The sequence below is a fragment of the Microtus oregoni genome, unplaced genomic scaffold (assembly GCF_018167655.1).
Source record: "Microtus oregoni isolate MIOR12 unplaced genomic scaffold, Mior012 000022F_ref0000154, whole genome shotgun sequence".
NCBI lineage: Eukaryota > Metazoa > Chordata > Mammalia > Rodentia > Cricetidae > Microtus > Microtus oregoni.
This window is the reverse complement of record NW_024543081.1, coordinates 30,288,745-30,313,865: the sequence shown is the minus strand read 5'-3', so window position 1 is coordinate 30,313,865 and position 25,121 is coordinate 30,288,745. Positions and strand designations below refer to the sequence as shown.

Below are 25,121 nucleotides of genomic sequence, written 5' to 3'. Positions count from 1 at the left end.
GTGTTGAAGCGAAGAGCCTAGCAGTGGGGGAGCTTAAATGTTTTTCCCAATGTCCCTGCCTTTCTAAAAGTGAGTATAGGGGATCTAATGGCACATTCTGGATGCCAGCTCCTTGGGAGACTGAAGCCAGAAGACAGCAAAATAAAGGCTTGCCTGGGCTGGGGATATACCTCAGTGGCAGAACGTACTCTTGGCATGTTCCAGTCTCTGTGTTCAATACCCAGTACTGATTAATCAACCGTTAGTATAAATAATAAGTGACCAATAAATTTAAGAACTTTGGCTTAGTCCAGAGAGAGGAGTTTCAAACCATGATGTAAGTGGAGAAAGTTGAATCAGAGGAAAAAAAGGTTTTCTGAAAATATAGTATCATGGTTTTTAAATGAATTCCATTTCTGTTTCCCAGAAAAGGAGGCTAAATCCTCTAGGTGTGTTTCTGGGATTAGAGAAAAGAAGAAATAGAAGGAATTGGCTGCAGGGAAAAATCAGTTCTCAGTGAATAGAACGAATCAGAAAAGGATATAATAAGGCTGTAAAATGCCCTGTGTTTGGCTATGGAGGAGGAAACTTAGGGAGAGTAATAGCTCATACTGCATTCACTCAAAAGGTATGCCCGGGTATATGGCCCCCTGATATTTTTTAAATAAAGCATTAAAAACTTTCTTATAATAGTGTACTTCAGAAAATGGAAACAAAAATGGAAATTAAAGGATGCTGGGAAGCCAGGCTGCGAACTACAGGTCCTACATGCATTGACCCATAAAAGTCTTCAGAAAACCGGAGGCAACATATTGGACTTCATATTTATGACAAAGATTGGAGTTCATGTGTGTAGATGTTAAAGGAAGGATGATCTGGCAGGAAGCAGAAGAAGCCAAGAACACCAAAAGGACCCTGCCTCTAAAGCACCAAGAAAGCTGGAAGGGATTATTATCTCTTAGCCATGGACTTCCCCCTTTGCTTTTGATTTATAGATAGTGTCTCCTAGTCATTTATCAGACAGTAGAGCGATAAGAAATAGTCCCTATGTCCAGCTCTGCCCTGACAAAGCACATTCTGCCCCAATGGAAGCCTGCAAGAATACCCAGAAGCTTGAAAGTGACTCAAAAGAGGATTCTATTTATTTATTATTAGGAAACTATTTAGTTTTAGTGGCAGAAAAATGATTGAGTGGTTAATAAATCCCGAAAAGTGTTTGAAAGTCGATGAGAAGCCTGAGAAACTGGCAGAACAGGAGGAAGAAAATGAGAGAACTTGAGGAAACACTGCCTTCTTCCTGCCCTAAGGAAAGACGCAACCCAGAACACAGCCAGCTAAGTAGGACCATGGGAGAATAAAGAAAATCACATTTACTGTGACCTAGAAAGCTTCTCATGGGAGACAGTCTTGGGGGAACACGGGGATTAAGATCCTAGGTATTGCAGACAACTGTGCCTTCTGCTGGTTGGGCCTATGGTGTAGATAAGAAAGTGTATAATTGGGATCAGCACTGCTTCTCTTCCCAACACTCAGGTTTTTTGCCCCAAAGGGTCTCCCACTAGAGCTGGAGCACTGAGCCTCTAGCTTGGTAGGGCATGTGGGATTGAGACTCAGACAGCTGTACTGACCTTCACTGTCTGCCTGCAATTTTGGGTCCATCAGAACTAGTTTCTATTCCCATTAGAAATGGCTCATTTTCCTGGATAATGGGGATATCAAGGCCATCTTCCAAAGGTTAAAGTGAGTGAATCCACACAAATACTTTGAATAATGGATGACCCGAGTAAGGCTGTAGTTATTAATATTGTGGTGGTGGCTATTGTCATCATTACCTAACAGAACTATTGGAATATGAGGCAGATTTGGGAAATAGTTGTTTATTTGAACACCATCTGTCATGGGTAAAAAGAGGGAACATGGAAAAAAACGTTGCTTGATAAATAGAAGTATGGGGGTGGCGAGGAGTGTCAGGTCCAAATGTCAGATCTAGATCCAAGCCCCAAAGCCCTCCTTCTTACCCCTAAAATTGAGGCAGCATCTCACAATGGAGTTCTGGTCCACTGGTTGGAAACGCACTATTGTTGCTCTTCAGCCCACAGAGACCCACCCACCTCCGCCTTCGAAGTGCTGAAAAATGGTACTCTTGACATAAGCTGGGTAACTCTTCAAGTTTATACTTTGTGGAAAGTGTCCTCCTCTTTGGAATGCTCCAACCCAAGGCACCATTCTTTGCTAATGGTTTCTCACACACAGAGAAAAGACATTCCAAGGTGCTCAAGAGACATGAGAGAAACTGGATCTGTTACCTGTGATCCCAAGAGACCCTTAATTAGCTCCAGGCCCATTCTTGTCTTCTGACTGTGGGCTGCTCTGTGTTCTTCACATGTTCAACTTCTAATCCAGCTGGGAGTGTGACCTGAGAGAGGAGTAGATGTACAGACACCTTCAAGCGTTGGGTTCAATGGACCCTAGGTCAGGTACTGGTGTTCTCATAAGAAGGGAGAAATGTAGTCACAGGGAAGGAAAGACACACCAAGGAAACACAAGTGGTGAGTGTGTGAGCTAGGCACTGCCAAGGATTCCCAACAGCCCACAGGCCCTAAGAAAAGGCAAGGACAGACCAGGACCTTCCCAAAGTCTTCATTTAATATTTAGAACTTCTAGACCTCTGAGGAATACCTTTCTGCTATTTTAAGCTCCCGCTTATGTGGTTACTTGATACAGGAAGGTTTGCCAGCAATTAGCACTGGTCCCACCGTGTGTGCTGACTTCAGATGAGTCAGGGCTCCATTGCTCTGTGGCTCTTTCCTGGAATCTTTGCAAAGGGACGGGAGGAAGCATCAGTCTGTCGTAACTTGAGCCCTGTGCCCTGCATACCACAGGGAAGAGCAAGCAGGAGTCCTCATTGAAGGATGTAGTGGGAATTTTATTTCTGGTTCACCGTTCCTTCTGGGTGGGGTCACCTGGCATATGCTTGCACACCTGACAAAAACCCTAACAACCACTGATTTTTCTTTTGCCATTTTACCCCCTACCTCTTCTCAAAGTATCAAGATACATTTTTCTCAGCTTCACCAGAAAGAGGAAAAGTAAATTAATGTCTCCAAAATTTTTCCATCTTGTTACTTGTGTATTGATGGCAAGAAAGGAGACTGGCGACAAACCTATGCACAGTGATGGAACATTCATGGTGACACATGTTTATTGTAATCTAAGTCTGGCTCCTTACACAGCAGGTTCTCTGTGTAAAATGGAAAGAGAAATGGACACTGTGCAGGAAAAAAAACGAGTCCACAATTTTCTTTAAATTCCAATCTTGATTGTTTCTCTCTGGGTATTCTAGGGAATGTCGTGGTCCTCATGAGATAAGGGCATATTTTAAGTCAAGTGTGATATGTGTCATACTTGAGAGTTCTAGAAACTGGACAGGAGGATGTGAGGAGAAAAAACAGAGAGGAAGAAATGAGTAGCTTTAAGATAAGATACAGGACAAAAGTTATTAGAAAGAAACATCTCAAGATGCAGGGCCTTCAGTCCTGTCTCTAGGCACCAGGTTAGAGCACCAGGGAATGGAGCACAGCTTAGAGAACCCCCTGCAATGGGCGTGAGTCCACCCCTCCCTGTCTCAACTCTCCATTAGCTATCACCACTCGGAAGAACATACAGCTTCAGCAAGAGATTTCTCGACAGTATGGAGTGCAGAACGACGCCTTCCTCAGTTGTGCCCATGGGAGCTGCTGTGCCTAAGCACTGTAATAACAGCCTTCTTCTCATTTTTTTTCTCAGTGGAGAATCCACTGAAGTGGGAAGCCGTGGCCAGCTAGGAGATACACTGTCAGTTTCCTGATGGAGGAGGTTTTGTGGAGAACCATAAGGGCCCACTGACAAGTAGGGCTTACATGAGTTCCTTCCCTAGTCTTATTTCCACTCTGCTCCCCTATTGAAGTCTACAGAGCAGCAAGGACTGCCAGCCTCTCTGGAACCTTCCAAAGTAATAAAAGAGGATTTATTCTTTGGGTGAGAGTGGCCACATGGCTGGTACTTAGCACACTCAATGAGGGTTGCATCTGAGGTCTAGCTTGTCCCCACCCCTGTGTCAGGACCCGATTCTTTGTAGGCAACATGCAAGGCAAGGCTCATTCAGCTGTATGCTGAAACTCTTTCCTGGTTCCAGGTCACTAGGGAAGGACTCTATGAAAGACCATGAGTTCTCTCGAGGAAACGTGTCCAGGAGCAGGGGCCTGGGAAGCTCACAGTCAGTGGACACAAACTAATGACTGGAAGTATTGACAAAGAACCACAATAAATATTTTATGGTTGTCACCCAACACATGAACTCACACATACAAACATAACGAGACAAGCACAAAAATACAAAAATTTTCAAAATTGTTTGTTTTATTCATTTTACTTCATTGGGCTCTCAGCCTTTGTTGATTTCATAGACCCTAGAGTGTGAACAGTTTGAGAGATTTTGGAAGTCAAACTCCCGTGTCATCTGTGAGATAAAGGATTCTTTCTTTGCTGGAAAGGCAATGGAAATTGAGAGAGAGAGAGAGAGAGAGAGAGAGAGAGAGAGAGGAAATGCCGACATCCTCTTCCTGCTGTTCCCAAAGGGAAAGAAATTCTCACTGAAGGAGCCACGGGAATGTGAGTGGGAAAGCACAGGGTGACTGTGATCCCAAACTTGCACACAATAGTTTTAACGATCAAAGACAATTTCTGGATACCAAAATGGGTTTATGTATTCCTGGGTTTTGTTTCGTTTCTTGCTCTTTCTTAAACAGTGTCTGGTTCACTGTGTAGCCCGGGCTGGCCTAGAATAAAACACTCTCTTACATTAAGGAAATTTGGTCTTTTTATTGAGTCTAAAATACTGTTTTGCTTGTGTTTTTTTTAATCAGAAGAAGAGAAGATTTTTTACTGTTACTATATGTTAGGCTTGAAACTTTACACATTATTATTGATTAGCATTATTGCTGAATCCTCCTTGTCCCCATGCCAAGCAGCTGAATCTCTGCCCCTACTTTCCAGGAAGGGCAAACAAAGTGCAAGGTCGGCCCCACAGATTAATTCGCCGCTGCAGGTGCTCCCTGCAGACAGACACTCCAGCTGGACTGAGGGCCCAGCCATGTCTCTGCTGGCAGCTGGGCTGCTTCTCCTGGGTAAGACGTCCTGGGGCATGGAACCCCTGGGGCAGGTGTGGTATGGATGGAAACTCACAGACTCTGTTCCTACAGGCTTCCTTCTAGGTCCAGCAACTGATGCAGCCACCAACGTGTTGAAGGATAACACAGGAAACAGTGAGCATGGGTTGTAGGAAACCCCTTTCCTAACAGCAGCATGCTAACCTTGGCTCTTTTGCACCCCAAACACCACCAGTTAGCCTATGCTATGGGCAGACACTGGGTCCCTGCTAGAAATCTGGGCAAACCTGACTCTGACTTATAAGGCCCTGAGGCTACCAAAAACCTCCAGCTGCTCAGAAATGGGATGTTCCAGTAGCTTGTCCATGTTGACCTACCTCCCATATCAGACCCATTCCCATTGGGAGCAATTGCAAGTGACAATAGGGACCTCGACCAAATTCAGTAAGGCTTGGACCACTTTGATGGAAGGATGGAGATGAGAAATTTCATGGAGGCGACAGGGACGGATAGACAGGATCTTAATGGGGTAAGAAGACAATGGGAAGGAGTAGATGGAGGAGCCTCTATCCCTGCTTGCTCATCTGTTAAGTGGGAATGTTTGTGCTGTCCTCAGAGGCTTATGAATAAGTCCTGTAGAGTGCTGGGGACAGGGGACAGGCCTGTCACAGAGTAGTATTCTGCTCCCTGTCTCCAGCTTCCACCCCCACCCATCCCTGCCTCCCTTCTATTTTCTGAGTCTGGAGTTCATACCCTTGCTGCTTCCAGAGTGAGACCGAAGCACTCACTGACCCTGCTCTCCCCGCTCCACAGAGCTCTTGCCCAGACCCTGGCTTTCTGTTGAGCCCGTGTCCTGGATCACACCTGGCCTGAGCACATTCCTGACGTGCCAGGCGCCGCTGCCAAATGTAGCCTTCCTGCTGAAGCGGGAAGGAGATATTGGTTTCCCGGAAGTAGCTGAACCCAATGGCTTCCTGGAACTAGCTGGACCCGATGGTTTCCTGGGGACAGCTAAAGCCAGGAAAGGTGACGAGGAACGGGCCACCTTCCTAGTCCACAAACCGGGCACCTACAGCTGCAGCTACCTAATCCATACATCAGCTGTGCCCTCTGCACCCAGTGATACTGTGACTATCAAGGAGTATGGTGAGTGCTCGATCCCAACACAGAAAAGTTGGGTGGAAAGACCTGATGCATCGCGTCCGAAGACAAGCTGTCCCTGGGGGTTTGGGGCCAGACAGAGGGCAGTTCTTTGTGGGACCCTACAATACCGGGTGTCCTGGATTCCTGCCTCGGGATCTCCCCTGCCTTGCAGTCATACCGCCTCCACCGGTGCTGACCTCTTCCGGAAGTGTCACGGTGATCCTACTTGAGAAGGCCCACAGGACCCTTGTCTGTGAGGCTCCACTGATGGATGTTGAATTTCAGCTGAGGCAGGGTGAGCACAAGCTGAAGCTCCCCTCCATCAGCACCAGCCCAGAGCAGGTCAAGTTCTATCTGAAACGATCGGATCTGGGGGACCAGAGCCCATTCACCTGTCGCTACCGTCTACACCGCAATACAGCTTGGTCCAAAGACAGTGAGCCCGTAGAACTAATGTGGAGTGATGGTGAGCCTCACGACGGGGGGGTGGGAGTAGAGGGGGGTCGACAGGGACTGCAGATCCAGAGCAGGTGGTAAGGCACGAGGGGTAGTCAGAAGCAAGCAGGATAGGTAGGCAGAATCCCCAAACCAGAACAAATTATCCAGTTAGCCTCAGTTTCCCAAGCCTCAAATAGAACAATTAACACAGCAACCTTAAGATCTGCAAAGAACTGGATCACCACAAAAGTGATCACACAAGGCTCAGACTTTGATGGGATGCCTCTTGTCAGAGTATTCTAGAAAGAATTCAACTGCACGTCCACGGCTTGCCAAGGCTAAGAGCCTGAGGCAGTGGCACAATATTAAGTATGGTCTTGGCTGTCCTTCAAAAGCAGACAAGAAAGGAGGAGGGAAGGTCACTTTAGGCAAAAGACTCGCCACATCACAGGCTGGACCACGCATGGGTCCCTTGCTGTGCCTTCAAACTGGGCCAATGTGTCTGATCCTCTACAGAGACACTGCCGGCACCAGTGCTCACTGCCGAGCCATCGAATCAGACCACTGAACCTGATTTGATGGTGCAGTTTCGATGCACCGCCCCTAAGGCTGGTCTGCGCTTCGGCCTGCACCGTGAAGACCCGGATGAGAGCATCCTGCTGCAGACGCTGAAGACAGCTGGCAACGAGGCTGTCTTCCAGCTGCACAACGTCTCAGCAAAAGACTCTGCCGACTACAGCTGCATCTACATGGAACTAGCCCCGCCCTTCTCTGGATCTGCTCCCAGCGAGTTCGTGGAGCTGACTGTGAACGGTGAGCTGAGCATAGCCACGTGATTAGGAAGTCCCATGGGGTGCTCCTATAAGGGATCGGATTCCTGGGCTGTGATCTTGTGAGGGGCCATTCTTTTTATGTTGCACCTTAACAAGGCTTAGGACTTTGAGGTCCTTGAAGTTGCCTCCCTCCGATAAGGCGTGGAACTCTGGTCTTTCTTCACCGGAGTTGGAACTAGAAGTGGGCAGGCGAAACCGTGTTCAAGAGGATTAGGGTCTGAGCTGTTCCTGTTCAGATGCACCCTGCTCTCTTTGGTTTCCCTGTGCTGCAAGTACATCAGCTCCACTCAGAAGCAGCCACTGCCTGTTCTGGCCTGGGGCTGTCCCCACAGTTTGAGCTAATGTGTAATTTTCCAGAGCCCTCGAGTCCCTGGGGTCTATTTGTTCCTCTGATTTCCTCATCGAGGTCTCCTTGGGTCAGAGGTCAGCCAGGTAGAGAGACCACACAGAGCTTCCAGTCAGGCTTAAATTTGACCCCAGACCTTTGAACTGTGCTTCTGCCAGAAGCAGTATCCTGAAAGGTTTCTTCATCTATCTGGGAAGTCAGTGAAGCCCTGGGATAGGCTAAAGCCTGGCAGATCTCATAGCTTGTGATGCTGGAAGCTGCATACCTGGAAGAGATACAAATGGATACCCAAGGAGAGAGGCAACAGAGGGAGTTGTCTGACCCAGAGTGGGTAGTGCAAACAAAGTAGCCAGAGTAAAGTCACCATGGGGCCTGACAAGAAATGTCCCAAACTGAGTATCTTCCCTCACACACACCCCCCACAACCAGGGCCACCACCACCACCAAAGCTCCAGGCGCTATGGACAGGTAAAGTACCTGCTGGCAGTGATGTTGTTCTACGCTGCCAGAGCAAGGTGCCCGGGGTCGTCATGGAGCTGCTGCGCGGTGGCAAAATTGTCCCCTACCGGATATACAAAATAACAAGCTCCTGGAGTGACCTGGGGCTACCCTTAGTGGGTCCCCGACATACGGGTAACTACACCTGCCGCTATACCTCCTGGAATCCTTATCCCTTCCACTCAGAACCCAGCAACCCTGTGGAGCTCATAGTAGAAGGTATGACTTGCAGGGGGCTGAGGTTGGGTTTTGCCTCTCAGTCTTGGCTGTGCTGGGCACTGGTTAACTGTGTAATCCAGGCTAGTATGCAAAGTCCCTATGGCAATGTGCTGCATCAATTCATCCATTTCTTTGTCTAGAAAGGTGATGTAGCCGCAGACACAGGACACGATGGTATTCTTGGAAAGAGGCGAAGATGGGCAGAACTCTTATGCTTTCTTCCCACTGCAAGATGCATTTCCCTCAATCACCCTGTACTTATTAAAGGTCAAGCAATAGTTTACTTAAAGTGTGTGTCTTCCACTTGTGGGTCCAGTGTGCCTGGGGAGGGGGCTGTTATTCTATGCCTGGTGTAGTTAGAGGCTGCTTGTCCATTTTTCAGCTGCCTAGACCTGAAATAATCAGTTAGAAACTATATTAATTAAATTACTGCTTGACCAATCACTTAAGTCTATTGCTGGGTAGCTCTTATATCTTAAATTTATCCATTTCTATAATCTGTGTATTGTCACATGACTATGATTTACCAGGCAAACTTCTGGCATCTGTCTCATCCAGTGGTTACATGGCGTCTCTCTGACTCTGCCTTCTTTCCTGCCTTGCTCTATTCTGCTAAGCACTGGCCAAAAGAGCTTTATTCATTAGCCAATGAAAGCAACACATATACAGAAGGACTTCCCATATCATTTCCCCTTTTCTGTTTAAATAAAAGAAAAATTTTAACTTTGACATAATACAATTTCATATAACAAAACAGGTACCAAGCAAGAATTACAGTTAGAATAATTTATCTTTTATCATAACTAAGGAAATCTATAATTATAACTATCTATTCAACTCCTTCAGAGACCCCAGAAGGACATATTACCTAAATAAACAGAAAGTGCATTGTAAGCAACTTCCAAAACTCAAGAATTGACAGAGACATCACACTGCATGGACAGTCACCCAAAGTTCTTCTATAACATTGGGGCATTCATCTTCAGCCTACAGGCCCATAGTATCCAGCAAACTTTTCCATGAAGCAAGAAATTTCAAAGACAGTTCCACCTATGTTGGCACTTTGTCAGTCACTTTCTTCTGTTTCCTGCAGAATGTCTGTCAGACTCTATCATGAAGCAGGAGCCTCACCTTTAGGCAAGTTCAGTAGTCATTTTTCTATGGGTCTTGCATAGCCAGTTCATAAAGCATAATATCAAGTATCTAGGAAAGAGCAAATTTTTGCCCAAGTGGCTAACCAACTCCATAAGAAGTCTCTTTGATGCCCATCTTCTCTTGAAGTAATTGATGCTGCCAGAATAGATGTGTCTCATTGTCATAAGAAGTCCTAAGTTTTTAAAAGTTCAAATGCCATATTCCATATGTCTTTGAAAGGTTTGAATATTAGTTATCTAACTGAAATATATCTCTATATATCTAGAAAACCTAACTAGCATGACTACAAGCTTGACTATTATAGATGACTATATATTAACCTGTATTTCTTAAATATACATTACATTTTTAAATGAGCTGCACAGACACAGCTTTATTCATTAACCAATAAAAGCAACACGTGTTCAGAAGGACTTCCCACACCAGCCTGGGATCCAGTGTCCTTAAAGGGAGTAGGCTTAGAATTGGATCCTAAGGGCACAAAGGTGGAGGCCTGGACCTGATTGCACGTTTCTCAAGATCTCTTTCTCTTGCTCTCCTTTGTCTGGCTGCCTCTTACTTTCCAGGCACTCTGCCCACTTGTAGCAGATATGTGTGTGTAGCCTGGAATGCTGGTCTTACCTATCTTAGCTTGAAAGGGTCTAGCCCCACCCTGGCAGTAGGTTAGAAAAATGATACATTAATGAGTTCTGCCTGTGTTTTCATTTTTTTACGAATAAGCACTGATGGGTGTCATCGGAGTGTGTCCAAATCAATGCATTATCTGAAGTGACTCAGCTAGAACAAACCAAAACAACAAAACATCTTCAGAGCTGAGCCAATCTTTCCTTCCCTTCAAGCCTCAGTGGAGCCGGAGACTAAAGCCTGAAGGGCTGATCCCTGAAGCAGAAGTGGCCCTCAGCTCAAAAATGCCCTGCCCCCTGCCTTGTATACCAGCAGTCCCTTGCTGCTTCTGGTCCTCAGGATAACTCAGAGACACTCCATGCCTCCCTGTAACCCCTGCTGCTTCAGTCCTTTGTTGAGAGGGCCCTTCCTTCTCCTTCACCCCTCACATGCATACTAAAATACTGACTCATGCTTCAAAGCTGAAGGATCCTTCCATTATTTATTTTTTACAACAAGTTTTAATTGGAAGTTCAGCAGCATGATCCAGAAGTCAGTTTGGTTCATGGAGACAGCAAAAATGAACAACACAAGGTCCCTGTTCTTAAACAAAATTCATTCTAAGACTGGACGAATGGTTTAGCGAGTAAAAGCTCTTAACCCACAAGCAAGACCATCTCAGTCAACACCCAGAGTCATAATGAAATGGATAACTAAGAAGGATGTAGTTGGTGGCAAGCATCTGTAATACCAGTGCTCCTACAGTGAGATGGAGGGGAGACAGGAGAATAGAACACCTCCAGGCTTGGAGGACAGAGTGATCTAAAGGAAGAGACATTCTGTCTTGACAGGAGACGTTGAGAGAATAAACTCTCCACAGACATCTTCTGATCTGTCTGGACACAACCATGTACACAACCCTGCTCACATATACACATATAATAATAAATCAATAGTTTAGTTATGTGCAGTAAGATGCACTGATAGCAAGAGATGCAGTGCAAGAATTCTAGAGAGCTCACAGTGCTGCGCATAGACCTCCATCTTGAACTCTTTTAGAATATCATAATAGGTCACACAGGCTCTCTGGGGTTGTTGGCCTCTGACATAGCCTGAGATGTGAAGAAGAAGACAGGAATTCTAGAAGATAGCAACCGTTTCACCTAATATCATTATTCCCAGTTTAGAGATGAGCAAGCACTGAGTGAGTGTCCCCAAATGCTGAGTTAACAAGCAGCAGGGCTGTTTCCTCTCCCAGTGCTTAGCAGCCTAAAGCACTTTCTAACTCATTAACTCAGCCTGGCTTTAACTTACCCTGGGAATCCAGGTACAAAGAATCCAGGGGTGACCTTTTTCTTTTTTGTCTTGAGACAGATATCACTCTCCATCCCAAGCTAGCTTTGGACTCCTGATCTTCTTAATCCTCCTGCCTCAGCATCCAAAACACTGGGGATGCAGTCATATGTCACTGTGCTCAGTCCTACTGTGAAGACAAAAGAACCAGAAGAAACAGAGCAGAACAGGTAGGTATGGGATGTTCTACACAGGGCCAAACCCTAAGCACAGAGGTTTGTGGTAGAAGCCAGTTAGTGTGAGATTGGGAATAACCCTGACTGGATAAACTTTACCTTAAAGCAGGAGTGCCATGGTGTTCGTGGAGAGCATGTGTGAGATAGAAGATGAACATCAATGATTTGAAAGTTTAACAAACTGGAGATGACTTCAGTAGGGGAGTGTTTTTTTTTTTTTTGAAAACATAATGTGGGTGTTCTCTTCTATGTAATGGTGACAACTTGATTTACATATTATAGGACTGTGATAAAGGTCAAATTAAGTAACAATAAGTGAGAGAGTACCAAATCCATTTCCTGATACATCACATTAGCTGAATTCTCATGAACTTTTCCTACCCTGCTAAGGAGGTGGATCTGGGCCCATTCATTTCCCCTGCCACAGATCAGGCAAGAGGCTGAGACCCTTTTCCATATGTCAGGGGAGATCCTGGTCACAACCTTGTTGTGGAGTGGCTTGGGACAGATCCGCAGGGCACCGAGCAGAGCTTGTTAGAGACAAGACAGGAGAAATGGGGTTCATCCTTAGCAATAGACCAAGGGAGCAAGGATCCACCCATCCGCCTGAGGGAAAGAACAGTTAATTGTATCATTAATAATATTTAGCAGAGTCCCAGTGCTTTCTCAAGCTAATTAATTCTGCTCCAAATCCTGGAAAACGAATGACTGGGTGTGTCAGAGAAGAGCTCTGTTTCTGAATTAGGGATGTGAAGAAGCTCAGCCTTCACAATGTCTGATGAAGAGAAAAGCTGTCTCACTGCTTCCTAGAGCCAAGTTACACTGGACAAAAAGAGGCCATTAAGCCCTGGTGGGTATTCAGCCCTTCACCAAGTCTGTCTTCAAATAAGTACAATTACCCAAGGAAATAACAACACAAGAAATCCCATTTTGTCATTTTTATTCTAACAATGTCCCAAGAGACAGTACCAAGAAATCATATTTTCTTTTCAGCTGGTATGATAGTTGAAATCGGTTTTATTCTGGAACTTAGTGTTAAGCCCTTGGGCCACAACATGTCTCACAGCTGCTCAACTCCATGTGTTTTGCCAACAAAAATCTGAGGCTGCTAAGGAAACACACTTTCTTTACTTACATATCAGTGACTATGAGAGACTAGAAGAGACAGATCAAGCACAAAATATGGGTAAATCCTCCGAGCACAAAATAAAACAAAACAAAATCACATGCGTAAACCTCGTTCCTGGAAAAACCGTATTAAACTGTTTGGAAAGATGGTGAGATAGAGCAGCATCACTGGGAGCCTAGAACTTCATCCTCCAGATGTGATGTGACCATTGCTGCTTGAGATCACAGCAGAGCTTGAAATCTACTCTCCAAGCCTCAAATGATCAGGCCTATGACATAAAACTGTATGACAGGAGTCATCTGCCCCTCAGCGGAGAGTCCAGTCACCATTCTCCTGCTTCCTGAGCACGGGCAGTGCTAGAGTTAGAGACGATAGGGGGTGGAGTTGGAACTCCAGTGAAAGTGCCCCTTTGGTGAGTTGTCACCAGTACCAGCATGGAGTTTCCCAAAGACACAGTTCTCGTTAAGTCACCCATGTACCTATAAGTACCCCCTCACCCATGCTCTTTTCCATAACTCCACACACTCATTGGTTCAAGAACTAGATTTGGATGTTCAAAACGTAATCTCAAAAGTTCTGGCTGCTGCTATGGAGGTTACCACCCTGTTACACGATCTTCCCTGATTTCTGGGAATCATTACAGTAACAATAGCTAATATCAACTCCTTCCTATGTGTCGGTGACTGTCCTAATGCCTTCCCTAACTTGATTCATCAGGTGAGTTTCATAACTAGCTTCACTTACAGTCATTCATTATCCCTTAACGGACAGCTTCGCTCCTGCCCACCAACGTTCTCCATAATACCATGCAGGTGTATGAAGGCCTGTGCGCTGCACTTCCCAAACTGTGTGTCAGCTGCCTTCCCTGACACTTGGTGTAGAAGTCCAAGAAATGGGCAATGAGTTTCTTCTTCCCGTGCCTTTGCCAGTGGTAGGAGTTGAAGCGGATTCTCTAGTGTATGTTACTGTAGGGATCACCGGAGAGCAGAAACAGCATCACCACCCTCCAGGAGTTCAGCAACAGAAACCTCCCATGTCTTTCCTAAATACTGAGCCACACTCGCTGAACCAGAGTGGCTCCCTTCTCCCCCTCGCTTCTGTATCTCCACCAAAGCGCTGCCACAATTTCTCACCCTCCAGTGTCTCTTTGCTAGAAATATCTGCAGGGCGTCTTACTTTCTTCACTGGGCTCCAGTAACTCATTGAATGCACAGAGAGGTTAAGTAGTGTGTTCCAAAGTAAACAGCCAGGCAGTAACCTAAAGTCCCAGTTTAAAAAGAGGCAAAACCCAGATGTAAACCAAGCCAGGGTCCTCTAAGTATATATGAGAAGACTCCGTTGCTGTTTTTCTCTTTCCACCTACATCCCACAGTTGAGTGGAAGGGGGGCTCTCAAAGGGATTGCTACGTGGCTGAGATTGCTAATAAATGGATGGGTATACATCACTCACACAAGCTCCATGTAAACCCCCACTGTGATCAGCAGCTGTAGTCAATGTTGGGTCAGTGAATGAATACATAATGATCAAATGAAGATGCTCCAAGTCTGGAACTAATCAAGCTGGGGAATGTGTGTCTCCCTACCTCTATACCCTTGCTGTTCTCAGACCCAGAGCCTGGCTGTGCCTAAGAAACCGAATACTCCCATCCATTATATAGTATAAATAGACCATAAGCACATATTTGTTAAACAAATAAATCACAAAAGCAATCAAATGGGCAATCAATCACACAACTGTGTGATGATGTTGACAATTCCAGTGTATTGATAAACAGTTTTCCAGGAATAAGGTGCAAAAGCAAACCATTGCATTTTCCTAAAACAACAATGAATAGGGCCTCTAACAGAACAGTCGGTGAATAATTAGACATTAATGTCTCTAACTTGAAAAAAAAATACAACTCGTTCAATCTCAGGGGAGCTCCTGTGAAAAGAGGGAAAACAATGTGTCACAGATTCTAACCTGTTTATAACCTGGGACCACAAATGATCTGTTGCTAAAAGAGAAAAAATCCATTAATCTCCCAACACAGGAAGTAATTTTATATTTTGAATAAAAACAAAATAAGCAACATTAAGGCGGGAAATAAATCAGATATGCAGTAATTAGTTTGAAAGAGCCAGATTTTGCTGCCTAACTCTCCCTGCAACTCCAGCCTCATCCATCAAAGTAAAGTGTATCAGATGATGTGGGGATTTTCCATTCCCTTTTCAGACTGAATTAGCCAGTTGATGTGAATGGTAATTTGACAGGACGCTGGAAGGAAACACATGGGTGATGGGATTATAGCAGAAGTAGGAGAAAATGCCTAGTAAAGTTTGGCAATATCCCTGTTCTGTGCTTATAACCCCTTTCCTTGTGTTGTAGCTCTTCATTCATTCATTCCATTCTCCCTTCCCTGGTGGTGTAGCTTTTCATTCATTCATTCCATTCTCCCTTCCCTTGTATTGTAACTCTTCATTCATTCATTCCATTCTCCCTTCCCTTGTATTGTAACTCTTTATTCATTCATTCCATTCTTTTCTCTCTGGTAGATCTTGAGAAGCTATAATTTCTCTTACTAGAATCTGAGAAGGATTATGTGCATTTTCTAATTCATCTTTACAGATTTCAAAAGCTCAGCCTGAGACAGTGGCTGATTTTCTTATGTTGGTTCAACACAATCGACTGAAGCTCCAGGACCAAGCTCCTGGGCACCTGTCCCCAGCCCTGTGTCACACAGCTCAACAATGCTAGAATTACAGGTAGAGAATGACAAAGCAGTTCCTTGCTGAAGGCAGTCTTGATCTCCAGAGCCCTTTCTGGGTAGGAGCCCGCCTGTATATTTATGATATAGATGGCTGGGTCTTCCTTTCTCAGGCTCCGCTTTCTGTGTGCTGTTCAGACAATCCTCCTCCAACCACATGTCCTCCTGGACTCTTGTCCATGCATGCAGCCTCTCTGAGAGAGAGAAAAAAAATAAACTATTGTTTGAATCATTTATTTGATGGTATTTTGTTATGGAAATCCTAACAACCCAATAGGATACTGTCTTAGTTAGCATTTCTATTGCTGTGAAGAGACACCATGAACACAGCAACTCTTAAAAAAGGACAGCATTTAATTGGGGCTGGCTTGCCGTTTCAGGGGTTTAGTCCACTATCTTCATGGCAGCATGCAGGCAGACATGGTGCTAGAGAAGGCAGCAAGAAGTGAACCGTCTAACTGGGCGTGGCTTGACCATATATGGAACCTCAAAGCCCGCCTCCACAGAAACACGCTTTCTCCAACAAGGCCACACCTACTCCAACAAGGTCATACCACCTAATAATGCCACTCCCTATGACCCAAGCATTCAAATACATGTGTCTGTGGGGGTTATACCTATCCTAACCACCACAGACATATCAAAGTCAATTTTGGTGGCAGAAAGATACCCTTTGATGCACAGAGAATTTGGGATAGTGGGAGTGGAAGCTGTAAGCTCAAAGGCAGATGGAAGAGAAGGCGGGTTTAGGGCATGGGTCTGTGAAGCTGGCTTGCTTTCTGCCTGTACCAGCCCTGCTTCCACAAATAGATCCGTGGCACAAATTATTCAGAAGCATGCTCATTGAAGCCAGAAATGCATTATTTAATTTTTTTTGCAACAGATGCACCTTTAAAATTCAGTTTGGGTTTAGGCCAAAATTACAATATTAAATTTTAATATTCGGACATGAGCATGGGTTTCCATTCCTTGAACACACACTCACTTTCTCATCCAGAATAGGCTAGGAGGCAAGAGGCAAGGGATCAAAGTGGAGTCTGCTGGAACGAATGTACCTAGCTCTTCATTTAAGTGGTCATGTGACCTAGAACCAATCAGTTCCCTGCTGGAGAGTATGGTTGCACCTTCTGTGGAGTAGTGGGAATGGCCCAGGTATTTTTTTAAGGTTCCTTAAGCTGATTGTGATCTCAAGTCTGTTTATCTCATAGAGTGGAGGGAGGTAGATGAAGAACAACAGACAACAGCTGAGCAGGAATCGACCTCATTGTCAGAGCTGGGATGGGTCTTAAAGCACCACGAAAGTGAGCATTGCTCAGCCCTGGTAGGTATAACAATGGCCTGAATAGGCTTTCTGTGATGGCTGAGATCCCTGCACAAGAGAATTTCACAGCGGCTGCTCTCTCGCCTCTTTTGTAAATGACAAAACGTAAACATAATGTGCGTGTCAAAATGAAAGATTTCCTGACTGCATAATCTTCTGCTGCTGCCTATGTGCAGTTGTGCGGGAGTGTAGATATTTGCTTTTGTTTCCAAAGTTTCCCACACAAGCTCTTCGTCCTTCTTTCAGACAATGTTGCTTGGGAAAGTGGGCTTTTTAGTATTGCATTTCCCTGTCTTCTGTAAGGGTTACCTTTGGATTTCTGCTGCTGGCAGGAGCACACAGTGGGACCACTTTTACAGTCCTTGCATTTCCCCTTCAGTCCCCAAATAGACAGTTTCCTTGCATCTTCTTCCACAGGTATCACCATTAACATCATTTTGTGTGAGGAAACTGAAAGCTGAAGAGGCTGGTCAACTTCCATTGAGTCCATACAGTTGGCAAGTATCGAGGCTAAAGTTAAGCCTGAGTTTGTAATCTCAGAATGTAGAGTTTTGAGCTCCACTGTCTACTCCTATCACCTCAAAAAAGAGGGTAGGTTCTTGTTAGGATGTCTGCCTTCCCAAGGATTAGCATGCTAACCCAGAGTGGGAATGGTACTGCCTTCTTCAGAAACAGTCTGCTGGATTTTGACAGTGCCACAAAATGGAACGTCCACCACAAAACAGGGAAGATAGGAGACTATCACCTCACCTACAAGTTTAAATGCTGAACTAAATGGGCTGCATGTTTGCTAACACGCAGAGAGTTCTGTTGTGTCCATTTCCTATTGCTGCTGTAGTAAATTACGGAGCATTTAGAGGTTTAAAGCATTCCTGGTTTATTACTTTATGGTCCTGTAGTCTGAAATGGCTATTGTTGGCCTAATAAAAAGGTGTTGTCAAGACTGCATTTTTTGATGTCTTTAGGATTAAAGAAATGTGTGTGTGTGTGTGTGTGTCTTTCTTCCAACGTATGAAGGTTACCCATATTCTTTGATTCTTTAGTTTGTAGCCCCTTCTCTTTTGTTCAAAGCACATGATAATGGATCAAGACCTTAACTGCTATTTCTAGGATTCTACCCCTTTGTTACCTTCTTTCTCCATTAAGGGTCAACTTTGTAAGATTATATTGGGGCAATCTGGATAACCAAGGTTCATTGCCTTATTTTCAGGCCAATTGATTAGAAACCAGGATTACACGTGTCATCTTAATTATCCTCAGCCGTGCAGAATAACAAATTCAGATACAGGGGCTCTTAAGAGATGTGTTCTTGTGGATGCTAAAACTGTGTCCTGGGTGATTTTTTTTCAGTCTCTTTCAGAAGCACATAGTGTGTAATTTCCAGATGGACACATATGATACTTGAAGTCCGTTTTTGAGTGATGTGCAGAAAGAAGTCGCCGTAGTCAGTGTCCCGTTGCTGTGAAGAGACGCCATGACCAAGGCAGCTCTTATCTAGGAAAGCATTTAATTGGGGGCTTGCTTACAGTTTCAGGGACTCAGTTTATTATCATGGCAGGGGTCATGGAAGCAGGCAGGTGTGTTGTTGAAGAAGTAGCTAAGAACTAACTATATCCTGATCTGTCAGCTGAAAGAGAGAGAGAACAGCTCTGTCTGATGTGGGCTTTTGAAACCTCAAAACCTATCCCCACACTTCCTCCAACAAGGTCGCACTTCCTAATTGTACTTCTAAACCTTTCAAAGAGTTCAACTCCATGGTTTGGATACATTTGCATTTTTTCCTAATAGAAGCAAAAATAACTGAAAAAAATCAAGGTGGTAACAACCCTTGGCATATTTCTGTAACTCTGCATTCCAGGGACTCATGTGGCTCCCACACAGCTAGTGAGGAAAGTTCTCTTACGTACACAGCACACACACACACACACCGCACACACACACACACCGCACACACACACACACACACACACACACACACACACAATACCTGATGACTTGAAAAGCTAAATGACTTTCCAGGTAGACTAATATGCAGGTAGTGAACCCAGAGTTCCTTTGATATTAAAGCCTATGTTCTTAATGACTATTTCGACACACACCAATCTGGCTTCTACTGAGTCCTCAGCTTCAAAGTATGCATTCATTGTAGTGGACCGCATGAAGAGCTGTGGAGGGCAGTGCCTGATGCTCAGAGATGTAATATTAGTGCCTACAGAAGTGCAGAGCATGCAGTCAGTGGTTTTTGATTATTTTCCAAATGAAAAATAATGTCTGTCACAGAAAATAAATCATGCAGCCTACTCCTCCTTTTAAAGGGGTCAGGTTGTTTGTTTGTTTGTTTGTTTGTGTTGGGTTTTGTCATTGAAGGAGTCTCTGCTAATTGCTGCATGGAATTCGAGCCTGCAAATATAGAAATAGCAGCCTGAAGTCTGTGGTGTTCATTATTATTAAGATGTAGATTGAAAAGAACCAAAGATCAGCTACGGAGAAATCCTTGAGGGAGGCTGGGGATGGGTGGTGGCTGCATTCCCTTATGAAAGGCTCAGGACTGTTCCAGACACACGGGGAAACAGCAGAGACTGAAGTACAACACACGGGGAAACAGCAGAGACTGAAATACAACACACGGGGAAACAGCATAGACTGAAGTACAACACCCGGGGAAACAGCATAGACTGAAGTACAACACCCGGGGAAACAGCATAGACTGAAATACAACACACGGGGAAACAGCATAGACTGAAGTACAACACACGGGGAAACAGCATAGACTGAAGTACAACACCCGGGGAAACAGCATAGACTGAAATACAACACACGGGGAAACAGCATAGACTGAAATACAACACACGGGGAAACAGCATAGACTGAAATACAACACACGGGGAAACAGCAGAGACTGAAGTACAACTCATGGGGAAACAGCAGAGACTGAAATACAACACACGGGGAAACAGCATAGACTGAAGTACAACACACGGGGAAACAGCAGAGACTGAAGTACAAGGGAACATTTTCATCCACACAAAGTTTTCTTTGCTTATTTGAAACTTTGTTTCCTGCTTGTGTGTCATGGGACACACAAGTCCCAAAAGACCAAAGGTGGAAATTCCAATTAGGATTGAGATTAGTTTTTGTTGCTCAGAGGTACTGACTGGGTCGAGAGGTCCCCGGACTTTAATAACCAGCCAGCAGAGGGTGGAAGAGAGATGACTTGACCCAAGATGCTGTGAGCAGCAGCAGCAGTAGGCATCCATCCCCTCTACCCACACCCCACTATCAGATTCCTCTTGAGGCTGCACCTAACTGCTAAGGAATCTGGGAAATGTGATGTGTATCCAGGAACAAGAGAAAAGCACCTTTTTAAGGAACAGGTGACTACCACAAAGACTGAGGGATGAGAAATATTTTAAAAAATGATTAGAAGCCTGAGCAAGCCTAAAAGAGAAAGAAGTGTGTAAGAGAAGAAAGGATACATCTGAAGGAGTTTGGTGTGAGCAGTGTTGTGTGGCCTCCGCTTTATTGTGCCTAAAAATACCTCTAGTCTGCTCTTTTGTTCCGTAATGACCGTCCATGAGTGGGCACATTTGGAGAGAAAAGGAACAAAGCTAACATGTGGGCTGCAGAAGGAGTAATTCTGGAAACGTGCGTGCTCCTTTCAATTCCTATGGCACTTGTTAAAACATGACTGACACTCCTGTTGGATTACTGCCTCCACAGCAGATTCTCAGCCTTCCCCCCAAATAGCAGAGCCTCTTTTGAAAGGGAATGCTACTAACTGAAGACACTAGCAGCAGAGTCAAGATGAAGACCCAGCTTCTAAGTCCAGGGGCCCCATGGTTTATTACAGGAGTGAAACATGAGACAAGAAGAATGTGGCCCCAGAACACCTTAGGAACTGGCAAAACACCTTGCTTTGATCTCCTCTCTACTGCTGACTTGCTCTGTCTGACTAAATCCTCCCAAGCCCTCAGTAAAGTAAATACCTCTTTATCCATGTACAGATGAGGCCTTGAACTACCTGGAACATGAAGCCAGGACCAAGAATCCAGACTGCTCATAATATCAACAACAACATCCGAATAACTTCTTGTAATGTTCCGAGGAGAAGACTCAGAACATCACCTGAGTTACTAATCTTTGAGGCAAACAAATTGGGAGTGGGGAACCAAGTAGTATTCCTGCTTGGAGGATGCGAAAACCAATGTAGGAAAGGTGAGTGCTTTAATCTTGTTTTTCTCAGCCATTGTGCACTAAGACCAGGGTTTACTCATCAGTGTTCTGAGAAGTCTGGACTGGGCCTCTTCTCCCCTTGTGTCTGCCTCCAGCCCTTCTATCCGTTACAACCCAGTGATTCTTGGCAATACATTAGCCTTACGTGGACCCACAAAAACTCCCCAAAGAGAAGATGTATTCTGTTATAATCGTCACATCTTGAACTATTGTTTTAAAAGTTCTTACTATTTGTCTTACGAAAGGACAATTCTCTTGGTTTGTCAGAAACTAGCCTAGTTCTACGTCTTAGAATTATTATTCATCCAGGAGAATCCTCATTCCTACACAAATCAAGACTACTCTTTCCCTATAGTAATTCTGAGATATTGGTGCACCTACATCTTATAAGAGATGCTCTTCTCTGTCCTGGAGAGAGAAAGACTGGCTGTACACATCCTCGAGACTAAACGAAAACACAAAATAAAAGGAGGACATTCCCACTCCTAAAGTACAGAGATATGAAGTCAGAAAGCAGGCAGAGAGGAGAGTCCAGGCTGAACATGGCTGTCAGACTAAACCAGACCATGAGAGCTTAGAGGGAGAAAGAGCAAGAGAGAAGCCACCCACTAAGAGAGGCAACCCAGGCCAAGAGATTAAGAGACCAGCATAGTCCAGAAGACTGAGTTATATAGAAACCAGGCTGGAGGAAGGCAGGCTGAAGCCCAGCCCCTGGCGGGGAGAGGCTTAGAGTATGGGGTAGAGCCAGAAGTGTTAAGTGGCACTTGTCCTGGGTTTGAGACCTAACACAGATTTTACCTTGCTGACCAGACAGCCCAGCACATTCTCGGACGTTCAGAACTAGGGAGGAATGAACAAACCCCTTATCTTATCAATTAGCAGCCTTGGGTATTTGGTTTCAGAAACAATAAATTCATGCCAAGATTAGATCAGTTTAGTTGTATTTCATAAGAGCAAAATCAAAACCAATTTAAGAAAAGGGGCTAATTAATATGCTTAAGTCACCAAACTAAGAGAAAGACCAGATGTAAAAGGCCAGAGGTGAGTTGGACACTGGGTCCATTGGGTGGAAGCCTCAGAATTCCATGTAAAAATTTCGCCAGTTCCCAGCCAGCTCTGGCTCTTCATGTATGCCTATTTCTTATTTTATGCTGGTGGCTCCACAGAATAAGAAGTAAGGCTACAGGTAACTCATGTTTTCTCATATGGCCTTTTTTCCAGTGAGAAAAATTACAGCAAAGAGCACCTATTGGGTGTGCTGAAAACTATCCCTATAGCCGGGAAACAGAAACCCGCAGTAGCCACACACTCCCTGTGGCCAGGCTGATGGGACCTCTCCAGTCTTGTAAGTGCGTGCAGGTGCGTGTGCCCACACATGCTTGTGGAAGCAAGAGGATGAGCTTGGATGTCAGGCACTGTCCATATTGGGAGTGAGTGGGAGAGTGGCGGTGGTATTCCCTGGGTAGGGATAGGAAGTGCTCAGACATTTTTTTTTTTCCAAGTGTGTGTTCTGGGGATTGAACTCAGGTCTGCTGGGCTGTCTGGTCAGCTGTTGGTGGGAGTTCTCTATTGTTCCATGCACTGAGGAATACAGAGGGGAAGCGGGTGTGTGCAGGAGGCTAATGCCTGTGAGAGAAAAGACACATCACCACACACACACACACACACACACACACACAAACACACACACAAAATAAATAAATAAATAAATACCCTGTTCTCACAACAACTTCTCTCTGTCCTTCATGGGGGTGGGGCCTCCATGGCCTGGTTACTCAAAGATCATGAGTTCCTAGTGATCCTGCCACAGTGGGAACCAAACCTCTATTCAGCAGATGGGGGTGAACCCTGGGGATCTTTCTCCACTGGTCCTATCTCTGCCACCTTCATCTGTGTCGTGGTGGCATCAAGAACACTCTGTCCCCTTTAGCGCTTTTCCCAGTACTGCCTCTCAAGTTAAATGTGTAAATGCCTTTGAGGCACAGCAGACAAACACATAAGAATCAACAGGTCTGGAAGCTGTCTGGTAAGGATGTGCAGAGGACAACTGGAAGGATGCCTTGTACCCCGCAGGCATTCTGAACCCTGACTCGGAACCCACAGCATCTGACTCACATTCCACTCCGCCACTCAAGAGTTGAATGACTTTAGGCCATCCATGAGACCCTCAGAACCTCAATTTCCTCATCTGAAAAATGAAGGCTGAGGATTCCTTTCTCATGAAGTTATTGTGTGGACTCAACAGAATGACGACAAAGGCTCCCACAAGGCATCTAAGTCCCCTGATGAATTGTATTCTCATCAAGAACAAGCCTGAGCTGTCCTATGGAACACAGAATCACTCATGAAGTTTATGGTCTAAAAAAGAAGTTCGGTTTGTTTTTTTTTTTTTAAGATAATCCAGCCTTAAATTCGCACACAGTAAACACTGTAATGGACAAACAAATGGAATAAAATACAAGGAAGCAGTGAGATATCTGGAGGGTTGAGTGTTGAACATCTTGAAAGACAAACGGCTGATTGCAGCAGTAGACTGATGAAGAGAAACATGGGCTTCATGAGATGGACTGTGGCCATCCTGATGTCTTCCGACATACTCAACTTAAAAGAACACCAGAATGGGCCAGTTCACAGATGACCGGGGTCTATGTGATGCATGATTAATAAAAACTCAGAGAAGGAAAATGGGGTTCAACCTGAAGATCCGAAAAGCAAAGCAGCCAGTCACCAGCTCTTACGTCTACCTCAGTACAAAAATGGCGATCCTGCCTTCAGGAATCTCAGAAGGAGACTGTGAGAGCTGTATCCTCCTGTTTTAGAATCTTCTCTAGGGCTGGGATTACACGCATGCACTACCCGGTTGTTATGGCAAACTAATGTGGCTACTGGGATTTAAGATGTGTGTTACCACTTCCTGGTCTGTTAGGTTGGCCAGTGGGGCTGTTTTTCTCTGTGACCTTCAGGCAAGCTTTATTTATTAAAATGCAGATGAAATGCCACCACACTTATGTCCTGCCTCAGTCAAAAGACTTGGGGATGGAGGAGGAGGAGGCTCATGATTCAGAAGTCATGTGAGAGAAAGAATTGCCACATCTGTATGAAACTTTCTGCACTACCTCCCATCATAATGGGTGTGTGTATGTGTGTGTGTGTGTGTGTGTGTGTGTATGTGTGTGTATGTGTGTGTTTCTCCCTTTCCTCATCCACCACTGTGAATCTGAAGCCTCTCTGTAGCCTGACTTTCTCCCTGTGTTGATCCTTATGAAAATGCTTTGCTGAGTGCCCATGGATATTTGAAGCGGACGTGCACTGATAAGTGAAGTCCTTACCTAAGACTGTTCATGGAGAAAGAAAGAAAGAAAGAAAGAAAGAGAGAGAGAAAGAAAGGAAAGGAAGGAAGGAAGGAAGGAAGAAAGAAAGAAAGAAACTATCAGACACATAACAAATGAAGAAACAATCAACAAGGTACTGCTCGAGGTTTGGGACTGCTCCCACATTTACTAAGCTTGTCACCACCATTGCCCAATGTGTGGGTCAACCTCACTCTCCTCCTTTCTGTACAGAAAGACTGACTTGTGGGAACACCTCCAACAAACTCTGGGGTTATCTGTTCTATACCAGGGTTTGCCTTGAAGGGACAGCTTTCTCCCTGAGGTGTAACTTGGGACTAACTATATCCTGCCACCTAAAGTTTTTGCCCTACCCAAGCTTCCTCGTAACACATTTTTCTTCATCCCTCTCCCATAATCCCATAGTGCAGTGCTGCTGCTAGCTAGTGCTGAACCACCACATGTCACTGTG

At 44.9% G+C, this 25,121-nt stretch overlaps 1 protein-coding gene and 1 long non-coding RNA gene across 2 annotated transcripts; both read left to right on the top strand.

Moving 5' to 3' along the window:
* Window positions 1–5,122: 5,122 nt before the first annotated feature.
* LOC121461114 lies at window positions 5,123–6,005 on the top strand. The gene is made up of 3 exons (XR_005976159.1): window positions 5,123–5,144; window positions 5,220–5,282; window positions 5,940–6,005. It is a non-coding gene; the product is annotated as an uncharacterized LOC121461114 (long non-coding RNA).
* Window positions 6,006–6,269: 264 nt separating this feature from the next.
* LOC121461089 (alpha-1B-glycoprotein-like) lies at window positions 6,270–9,740 on the top strand. Its single transcript, XM_041671853.1, has 4 exons — window positions 6,270–6,735; window positions 7,224–7,520; window positions 8,316–8,603; window positions 9,697–9,740. The coding sequence occupies exons 1-4, from the start codon at window positions 6,270–6,272 to the stop codon at window positions 9,738–9,740; spliced, it is 1,095 nt and encodes a 364-aa protein (XP_041527787.1).
* The last annotated feature ends 15,381 nt before the right edge of the window (window positions 9,741–25,121 follow it).

Bases quoted from the DNA above. Each gene is read 5' to 3' on its own strand.
- LOC121461089 (XM_041671853.1), top strand. From the start codon at position 6,270: ATGGTGAGTGCTCGATCCCAACACAGAAAAGTTGGGTGGAAAGACCTG. The intron at 7,521-8,315 runs GTGAGCTGAGCA...CCCCACAACCAG, and splicing joins CGTGGAGCTGACTGTGAACG to GGCCACCACCACCACCAAAG. The intron at 8,604-9,696 runs GTATGACTTGCA...TGTTTCCTGCAG, and splicing joins TGTGGAGCTCATAGTAGAAG to AATGTCTGTCAGACTCTATC.